At 39.7% G+C, this 10,713-nt stretch overlaps 1 protein-coding gene across 1 annotated transcript in view; it reads right to left on the bottom strand.

The window, feature by feature from the left end:
• The window catches only part of lama1 (laminin, alpha 1), a 63,651-nt gene continuing 52,938 nt past the window's right edge, over positions 1 to 10,713 (bottom strand). Inside the window, exons 47-52 of the mRNA XM_077219365.1 lie at positions 6,823 to 7,012; positions 6,269 to 6,421; positions 5,404 to 5,557; positions 3,051 to 3,184; positions 946 to 1,162; positions 1 to 441 (exon numbers count right to left, since the gene is read on the bottom strand). Coding sequence (XP_077075480.1) covers positions 290 to 441; positions 946 to 1,162; positions 3,051 to 3,184; positions 5,404 to 5,557; positions 6,269 to 6,421; positions 6,823 to 7,012 — 1,000 coding nt within the window. The 3' untranslated portion in view covers positions 1 to 289. The remainder of the gene's footprint in view (positions 442 to 945; positions 1,163 to 3,050; positions 3,185 to 5,403; positions 5,558 to 6,268; positions 6,422 to 6,822; positions 7,013 to 10,713) is intronic.

The following is a 10,713-nucleotide window of genomic DNA, read 5'->3' as shown; positions in this document are numbered from 1 at the left end:
TAAGAAACAAGATGCATTTTATTAACAAGTATTAAATTCGGTAAACCGTCACAATAAGGTTTCAGTTAACATGAACAATGTAAAACTCTTAAATGTTAAACATTTTTAAAATCAAATGGATGCACTGTGAACTAACATCAAAATTAACAATTTGATTATCACTAATTTTACTATTCAAAAATAAAAGCAATGTTAACAAATGAGACCTTATTGTAAAGTGTTACTTAACAGAGTCAAAGTTTTGGGTAAAATCTCTATGATTATTCTCAGAACAGGATGAATTATGGTTTTATGCAGGGCAGGAATGAGGAAACACATGTGTGTGTGTGAACGCGGCGCTGAAGTCCAGAACGTCAGTCACGTGACCCTTGAAGACGCGCAGGTTCTTCATGCAACCGCGGAACGACTCTCTGGTGCGAAGACAGTTCTGCTTCACCTCAGCTGTGACACACACACACACACACACACACACACAGTCAACAACTACTGTGACCTTTCCACAGATACATGATTGACAGCCTATTAGGGGTGTGCGATATTGAGTGAAACTAATCAATAACAATAATTATACCTCATAATTATGAGATAAAAGTAAAAACCATGACAAAAATTCTAAATTATGACAAAGTTGAAATTATGACAAAAAGTCAAGATCATGACAAAAATTCTAAATCTTAACATACTAAGTCATACTTAGATAAAAATTCATAATTATGACATAAAAAAGATTTATGGCAAAGTCAAGATCATGATTCATGACAAAAATTCAAAATTATGACAGTAATATATTATAGAAAGTCATAATTAGAATAAATGACATAATTATAGAAAGTCATAATTATGAAAAAAGTTACAATTATAACAAAAATATAAAATTATGACAAAGTCAAAATCATGACATACTAATCATAATTATTAGAAACGGGCCGATGCTGTAGTCAGTACCTGGATGTCCGCCCACATAGATGGGGTTTTTGGTCTCGGCGGATGTGGATGATGAGTACGGGTTCTCCACGGTCACCGTCACGCCGTCGACGGTCAGACTCAAGCTGTGCTTCTGCTTGTTGGCCACCAGGGTCCGCCAGCGCCCGTCACACATGGACCCGCTGCTCCTGCTGCTCGCCGAGATCCGGCCCGCGCCGTTATTCACGCTGAACACCACCTGCGACGGGTCGAGCATCAGTCACTGGCACCGTAACATGGGTCACTGGAGGCTAACTGTACTGTAGGCTAATCTTACTGAAGGCTAACCGTACTGGAGGCTAACCCGTACTGAAGCCTAACTGTACTGGAGGCTAACTGTACTGAAGGCTAACTGTACTGGAGGCTAATCGTACTGAAGGCTAACCGTACTGAAGACTAACCGTACTGAAGGCTAACTGTACTGGAGGCTAACCGTACTGAAGGCTAACCGTACTGAAGGCTAACTGTACGGAAGGCTAACCGCACGAAAAGCTAACTGCATGGAGGGCTAACCGTACTGATGGCTAACTGTACTGAAAGCTAGCCGTACTGACCATCGGTCACCGTATCACCGGTCACTGAATGTTAACCGTATTGGAGGCTAATCGTACTGCAGACTAACTGTACTGAAGGCTAATAGTACTGAAGGCTAACCGTACTGGAGGCTAACCGTACTGGAGTCTAATCATACTGGAGGCTAACCGTACTGGAGTCTAATCGTACTGGAGGCTAACCGTACTAGAGTCTATACGTACTGAAGGCTAACCGTAATGGAGTCTAACCGTACTGGAGGCTACCCGTACTGGAGTCTAACCGTACTGAAGGCTAACCGTAATGGAGTCTAACCGTGCTGGAGGCTACCCGTACTGGAAACTAACCGTACTGGAGTCTAACCGTACTGAAGGCTAACCGTAATGGAGTCTAACCGTACTGAAGGTTAACCGTAATGAAGTCTAACCGTACTGGAGGCTACCCGTACTGGAAGCTAACCGTACTGGAGTCTAACCGTACTGAAGGCTAACCGTAATGGAGTCAAACCGTACTGAAGGCTAACCGTACTGGAGTCTAACCGTACTGAAGGCTAACCGTAATGGAGTCTAACCGTGCTGGAGGCTACCCGTACTGGAAGCTAACCGTACTGGAGTCTAACCGTACTGAAGGCTAACCGTACTGGAGTCTAATCGTACTGGAGGCTAACCGTACTAGAGTCTAACCGTACTGAAGGCTAACCGTAATGGAGTCTAACCGTACTGGAGGCTACCCGTACTGGAAGCTAACCGTACTGGAGTCTAACCGTACTGAAGGCTAACCGTAATGGAGTCTAACCGTACTGGAGGCTAACCGTACCAAAGTCCTTTTAGGCAAGTCATGCCACTCGGCCGCCATCTTGGCAACGCCTCCGGGCAGTTATTTCGGACTAACAAGACCAGGCTCCTATCTAAATGAATGGGCAGAGAGTCAGAACTGCACTTTCACTGGTCACCGGGACATAAAAACTGCATGTATAGAAACAGCAGTAAAATATGATAAAAATCGCTGAAAAAGTTTGATGACTTTGCCCCAAAATAAGGTTTAAAACGCCTTTTTCCCCACAGGTTATACTTTTACTACGCATGCGCAAGGGTTCTCTCCCTCTCTGTCGTGCGCGCTCTACACGGTTTGAAGCACAGTATGTGCGGGCTCTTGCTCGCTCGCTCTAGATTCCGGGAGATTTTAACTAATTTGTGGGCATCAGGGAGCCGCTATCAATATGGGGGAGACTCCCGGAACTTCCGGGAGGACTTAAGATGTCTGATATTTACACAACTCACACATACACTGCATATCAAATCTGCCGCCTTTTCAAACAGTAACGTATTTTCCGCTGTCGCAAACCTCAACTGTGCGCATGTGTCAGTGGAACCAGACGATAGGCTTAAATGTTTCCCGGCTTGACTGTTAAAAGCAGACGATTGGCTTTCCAGCGGGAGGGGCGGGACATGTGCATACAACCGCCATCTTTGCCGTAACAGGGTTTCCCTATATAGTTGTATTGAGTATTGAGGAAGTGGCATGTCTCTATATAAATAGTCTCTGACCGTACTGACCTGTCCGTTGAGCAGCTCCAGTCCGATGGCGTCCACTTTCGTGCTGCTGATTCCCAACAGAATCCCGTCGGGAGCCGTGGAGCGGAAGTCCAGACTCACCGTCACGTCCGAGCCCACGTTATAGCCCTCCTTCACTGCAGGAGCAGACACACTCAATCAGGGCATTACACGAAAACATAAGCATACAAAACAGACGAATTTATGACAAAGTTGAAATTATGACAAAAAGTCAATGATGAGGAAAAAGTCCAAATCATGACAAAAATTCTAAATTATGACAAAAATGCTAAATTATGACAAAGTCAGTGACATTAAAAGTCAAAATTATGATGACAAAAGTCATGACAATCATGACAAAAAGTCAATCATAGATCAAAAGTCATAATTATGACAAAAGAAAATTATGGGATAAAAAGTAAAAATTCTGACATCATATTTTGAAGACATGAAGTTTTCATCTTCATAATTATAGCATAGAAAGCAATAATTATGACATAAAAGAAAATTATGGCATAAAAAGTTTTCATCTTACAATTTTGACTTTTTATGATTTACCAAAGAATGATTTTTTTTCTTATGTGATGGAAATGGGCTTCCAGGCTTATGCATGCGTTGTTTATATTTTCTTTAAATGAAATAGAGAACAGCGGCCCATATATGCAATATCACACTGAGACATCAATGTGTGTGTGAGAGAGTTCTAGAGGAGGTTCTGTTCTCTGAGATGTGTGAGAGAGAGTTCTAGAGGAGGTTCTGTTCTCTGAGATGTGTGAGAGAGAGTTCTAGATGAGGTTCTGTTCTCTGAGATTCGTGAGAGAGTTTTAGAGAGGTTCTGTTCTCTGAGATGTGTGAGAGAGAGTTCTAGAGGAGGTTCTGTTCTCTGAGATGTGAGAGAGGGTTCTAGAGGAGGTTCTGTTCTCTGAGATGTGTGAGAGAGAGTTCTAGAGGAGGTTTTGTTCTCTGAGATGTGTGAGAGAGAGTTCTAAAGGAGGTTCTGTTCTCTGAGATGTGTGAGAGAGAGTTCTAGAGGAGGTTCTGTTCTCTGAGATGTGTGAGAGAGTTCTAGAGGAGGTTCTGTTCTCTGAGATGTGTGAGAGAGAGTTCTAGAGGAGGTTCTGTTCTCTGAGATGTGTGAGAGAGAGAGTTTTAGAGGAGGTTCTGTTCTCTGAGATGTGTGAGAGAGAGTTCTAGAGGAGGTTCTGTTCTCTGAGATGTGTGAGAGAGAGTTCTAAAGGAGGTTCTGTTCTCTGAGATGTGTGAGAGAGAGTTCTATATGAGGTTCTGTTCTCTGAGATGTGAGAGAGAGTTCTATATGAGGTTCTGTTCTCTGAGATGTGAGAGAGAGTTCTAGAGGAGGTTCTGTTCTCTGAGATGTGTGAGAGAGAGAGTTCTAGAGGAGGTTCTGTTCTCTGAGATGTGTGTGTGAGAGTGTTCTAGAGGAGGTTCTGTTCTCTGAGATGTGTGAGAGAGAGAGTTCTAGAGGAGGTTCTGTTCTCTGAGATCTGTGAGAGAGAGTTCTAAAGGAGGTTCTGTTCTCTGAGATGTTTGAGAGAAAGTTCTATATGAGGTTCTGTTCTCTGAGATGTGAGAGACAGTTCTAGAGGAGGTTCGGTTCTCTGAGATGTGAGAGACAGTTCTATATGAGGTTCTGTTCTCTGAGATGTGAGAGAGGGTTCTAGAGGAGGTTCTGTTCTCTGAGATGTGTGTGAGAGAGTTCTAGAGGAGGTTCTGTTCTCTAAGATGTGTGTGACAGAGTTCTAGAGGAGGTTCTGTTCTCTGAGATGTGTGAGAGAGAGTTCTAGAGGAGGTTCTGTTCTCTGAGATGTGTGAGAGAGAGTTCTAGAGGACGTTCTGTTCTCTGAGATGTGTGAGAGAGAGTTCTAGAGGAGGTTCTGTTCTCTGAGATGTGTGTGTGACAGAGTTCTAGAGGAGGTTCTGTTCTCTGAGATGTGTGAGAGAGAGTTCTAGAGGAGGTTCTGTTCTCTGAGATGTGAGAGAGGGTTCTAGAGGAGGTTCTGTTCTCTGAGATGTGTGAGAGAGAGTTTTAGAGGAGGTTCTGTTCTCTGAGATGTGTGAGAGAGAGTTCTAGAGGAGGTTCTGTTCTCTGAGATGTGTGAGAGAGAGTTCTAGAGGAGGTTCAGTTCTCTGAGATGTGTGAGAGAGAGTTCTAGAGGAGGTTCTGTTCTCTGAGATATGTGTGTGAGAGTGTTCTAGATGAGGTTCTGTTCTCTGAGATGTGTGAGAGAGAGTTCTAGAGGAGGTTCTGTTCTCTGAGATGTGTGAGAGAGAGTTCTAGAGGAGGTTCTGTTCTCTGAGATGTGTGAGAGAGAGTTCTAGAGGAGGTTCTGCTCACTGAAAGCTGCGTATCCGCCTCCGCTGAAGAAGGTCCCTTCCTGAGCGCCTTTAAAGCAGGACCTCGTCCCATCGGCCACCAGTGGCCTGTTCAGGTCCATACGCACACCGTTCAGAGTCACGTCCTGAAGACACGCCGCCAGGCTGTGTGTGACCTGCAGAACCGCACACACACACACACACACACACACACACACACACACACACACACACACACACACACACACACACACACACACACACACACACACACACACACACACACACACACACACACACAAACACACCTCGGGTTGACACGGGACATTCCTGTGCTTTTTACACTTTTATCTTACTGTAAAGACATCTTCATCTCTTCAGTGTGTAATGTTGTTGTTTGATCATGAAAAGCTCCAGTTCTTCTTTATATCAGTGTCAGTGTTTCTGAACTCCTGAAACGCCTCCATTGTGTCTTGAGTTTCTTCCGGGAACGAACACGTCACAATATTCCACATTATAATAATTCATACGCAGACTAAAGGGGCGGGGCCTTGTTGAGTTAGTTAGTAGTGTGTTGAAACTAGTGGTTCTGGTAAGGGGCGGGGCATTTCCCAAACATGCTTAAAGTGATCGACCAATCACAACACAATGCTCCAGCCGACCAATCAGAGCACAGTGTGCTTTTCAGGAGGCGGGGCTTCATAGAGACAGGAGGTAAACAGAGCGTTACTGACAGACTGGGAAGAGAGGAGCCGCAACAATGGAGGATATGAGGAAAATAATCAACATTCAAGCAGGAAAACCTGTTCTAGTACAGCCTGAAAACAACATCAAGACTTTATATGAAAACATTTCAAACTGGTTTTGAAGTGAAAAGCATCAGTTACGTTTCCGATCCTCTTGGCTGTGTATGTGGAAGGAATTCCTCCGAGGTACAACTTCCCCTCAACGTCGAGTGTGTGTCCTTTAGTGGAGATGCGGTCGGAGTCGCTGCCGTCCACACTGACCATCACTGACTTCTTACTGAACTCGGCCTTCACCTGCTCACACACACACACGCACACGCACACACATGTTATTCAAGGACTGTCTGACTGTTAAAGGGATAGTTCACCCAAAAATGAAAATTAGCCCATGATTTACTCTCCCTCAACTCATCCTAGGTGTATATGACTCTTCTTTCAGACGAATAAAATCGGAGTTATAGCATAAAAGTGCTGCACAGGTTCCGGGGCATTAATAAAGGCCTTTATCAACCCGCCTGAGCCGTGTTAATATTAATATTTATTTTTAATATAACTCTTATTGTATTCGTCTGAAAGAAGAATGTCATATACACCTAGTATGACTTGATGGAGAGTAAATCATGGACTAATTTTCGTTTTCGGGTGACCTATCCCTTTAATGGACGGCTAGTCAGAGTGGAGGTGGTTTAACTCACGGTGTGCCAGACGCCGTCGCTGATGCCAGCAGGGATCGTGGCGCTGGCGGGTCCTCGGCCCAGGTCACATGACAGAAGCAGACGGCCCATCTGAAGCTGCAGAACCGCGTAATCTTGCTGGTTAGCGTTAGCCATGTAGAACAGAAGCCCGCTGTGAGCAAACGTCCGCACCGAGAGCTTCACCACGAAACTGACACACACACACACACACACAGTGAAGCGTTACATCATAACCTGTTACAATCTGTGAAAAGACTGTTTAAAGTGGATATACAGTAGGGGGGAAAAATTATGGAAGTTTGTTTCCACCACAGAATGAAAAAAAAAAGTAATTGCGACTATTTTTCTTACAATTGCATGTTTTTATCTTGCAATTCTGACTTTATATCCCGCAATTCTGACTTTATATCCCGCACTTCTGAATTTATATCCCGCAATTCTGACTTTATATCCCGCAATTATGACTTTATATACCGCAATTCTGACTTTATATCTCGCAATTCTGACTTTATATCTCGCAATTCTGACTTTATATCTTGCACTTCTGACTTTATATCCCGCAATTATGACTTTATATCCCTCAATTCTGACTTTATATCTCACAATTCTGACTTTATATCTCGCAATTCTGACTTTATATCACACAATTCTGACTTTATATCCCGCAATTCTGACTTTATATCCCGCAATTCTGACTTTATATCCCGCAATTCTGACTTTATATCTTGCACTTCTGACTTTATATCCCGCAATTCTGACTTTATATCCCGCAATTATGACTTTATATCCCACAATTATGACTTTATATCTCACAATTCTGACTTTATATCTCGCATTTCTGACTTTATATCCCGCAATTCTGACTTTATATCTCACAATTCTGACTTTATATCTCGCAATTCTGACTTTATATCTCGCATTTTTGACTTTATATCCCGCAATTCTGACTTTATAACTCACAATTCTGACTTTATATCACGGAATTCTGACTTTATATCACGCAATTCTGACTTTATATCCCGCAATTCTGACTTTATATCCCGCAATTCTGACTTTATATCCCGCAATTCTGACTTTATATCTTGCACTTCTGACTTTATATCCCGCAATTCTGACTTTATATCTTGCACTTCTGACTTTATATCACACAATTCTGACTTTATATCCCGCAATTCTGACTTTATATCCCGCAATTCTGACTTTATATCCCGCAATTCTGACTTTATATCTTGCACTTCTGACTTTATATCCCGCAATTCTGACTTTATATCCCGCAATTATGACTTTATATCCCACAATTATGACTTTATATCTCACAATTCTGACTTTATATCTCGCATTTCTGACTTTATATCCCGCAATTCTGACTTTATATCTCACAATTCTGACTTTATATCTCGCAATTCTGACTTTATATCTCGCATTTTTGACTTTATATCCCGCAATTCTGACTTTATAACTCACAATTCTGACTTTATATCACGGAATTCTGACTTTATATCACGCAATTCTGACTTTATATCCCGCAATTCTGACTTTATATCCCGCAATTCTGACTTTATATCTCACAATTCTGACTTTATATCTCGCAATTCTGACTTTATATCACACAATTCTGACTTTATATCCCGCAATTCTGACTTTATATCCCGCAATTCTGACTTTATATCTCACAATTCTGACTTTATATCCCGCAATTATGACTTTATATCTCGCAATTCTGACTTTATAACTCACAATTCTGACTTTATAACTCACAATTCTGACTTTATATCCCGCAATTCTGACTCTATATATCTCACAATTCTGACTTTATAACTCACAATTCTGACTTTATATCTCGCAATTCTGACTTTATATCTCACAATTCTGACTTTATAACTCACAATTCTGACTTTATATCACGGAATTCTGACTTTATATCTCACAATTCTGACTTTATATCACGCAATTCTGACTTTATATCCCGCAATTATGACTTTATATCCCGCAATTATGACTTTATATCCCGCAATTATGACTTTATAACTCACAATTCTGACTTTATATCTCGCATTTCTGACTTTATATCTCACAATTCTGACTTTATATCTCACAATTCTGATTTTATATCTCGCAATTCTGACTTTATATCTCACAATTCTGACTTTATATCACGCAATTCTGACTTTATATCTCGCAATTCTGACTTTATATCTCGCAATTCTGACTTTATATCTCGCAATTCTGACTTTATATCTCGCAATTCTGTCTTTATATCTCACAATTCTGACTTTATATCTCGCAATTCTGTCTTTATATCTCACAATTCTGACTTTATATCTCGCAATTCTGACTTTATATCACGCAATTCTGACTTTATATCTCGCAATTCTGACTTTATATCTCGCAATTCTGACTTTATATCTCGCAATTCTGACTTTATATCTCGCAATTCTGTCTTTATATCTCACAATTCTGACTTTATATCTCGCAATTCTGACTTCATATCTCGCAATTCTGACTTTATATCTCGCAATTCTGACTTTATATCTCGCAATTCTGTCTTTATATCTCACAATTCTGACTTTATATCTCGCAATTCTGACTTTATATCACGCAATTCTGACTATATATCTCGCAATTCTGACTTTATATCACGCAATTCTGACTTTATATCTCACAATTCTGACTTTATATCTCGCAATTCTGACTTTATATCTCACAATTCTGACTTTATATCTCACAATTCTGACTTTATATCTCGCAATTCTGACTTTATATCTTGCAATTCTGACTTTATATCTCGCAATTCTGACTTTATATCTCGCAATTCTGTCTTTATATCTCGCAATTCTGACTTTATATCAAGCAATTCTGACTTTATATCACGCAATTCTGACTTTATATCTCGCAAGTCTGACTTTATATCACGCAATTCTGACTTTATATCACGCAATTCTGACTTTATATCTCGCAATTCTGACTTTATATCTCACAATTCTGACTTTATATCACGCAATTCTGACTTTATATCTAGCAATTCTGACTTTACAGGTATATTACGCAATTCTTACTTTATATCTCGCAATCTCGTAAACTGGAAATTGTGAGATAAAAAGTCGCAATTATCTTTTAAAATGTTTTATTCTGTGGTGGAAACAAGCCTCCATTAAAAATGTACATCTTTATTCAGATATTATGAAAAAGATTTTGTAATCATTTTAAGTAGTCGGTTGTTTTATTTGTAATAACGCGATGAAAAATGCCAAATTGTGCAACATAAAATAATTTATAAACATGCAAAAATAAGAAAGAAGCAAACCAAATATTAATAACTGATTATGTTGTAGTCAGTGTTTGCTTTTTCCTGTCAGCTTTTTGTTTCTATGCTTTTTTTCATAGTAAAATAAAAACTAGCTATTGTTTGACTTTTTTTGACACAATTTTGTCAGATAAATACCTTACCAAGTTTATTATTTATTCTTACCTCATATTAAAAAATAAATTATATATATATATATATATATATATATATATAATATAAAAATATAAATTAATTATATATATACATATACATTATACTATATATATGTACTTTATTTTATTAAATATATAACTGTGTCTATAATTTTATTTTATTAAACTGTTTTTTCTTTTTTTCTTATTTTGTTGCTCAGAATCATGTGACTGTAAAGGTTATTTTATTGTTGTATTTAATTTGTAATAAAAAGTCTTCAATCATTGTTTATTTTAATGTTTATTGTGATGCTCTTCCATCGTGAGCTCATGAATGTGATTTTTTCTTTTATTTTTTAATAATAATATCAACATGGAGTCATATTGAACAGAATGTTGGTTTAAAGACAGTTTAATACCCAGTTTGTCTGATAAATGAAGCGGTGTGAGAGT

The sequence above is a fragment of the Siphateles boraxobius genome, unplaced genomic scaffold, assembly GCF_051911475.1.
Source record: "Siphateles boraxobius isolate OS27281-9 unplaced genomic scaffold, OSU_SipBor_1 12, whole genome shotgun sequence".
Classification (NCBI taxonomy): domain Eukaryota; kingdom Metazoa; phylum Chordata; class Actinopteri; order Cypriniformes; family Leuciscidae; genus Siphateles; species Siphateles boraxobius.
The sequence above is the reverse complement of the archived record's forward strand: the minus strand, read 5'-3'. Positions and strand labels throughout refer to the sequence as shown.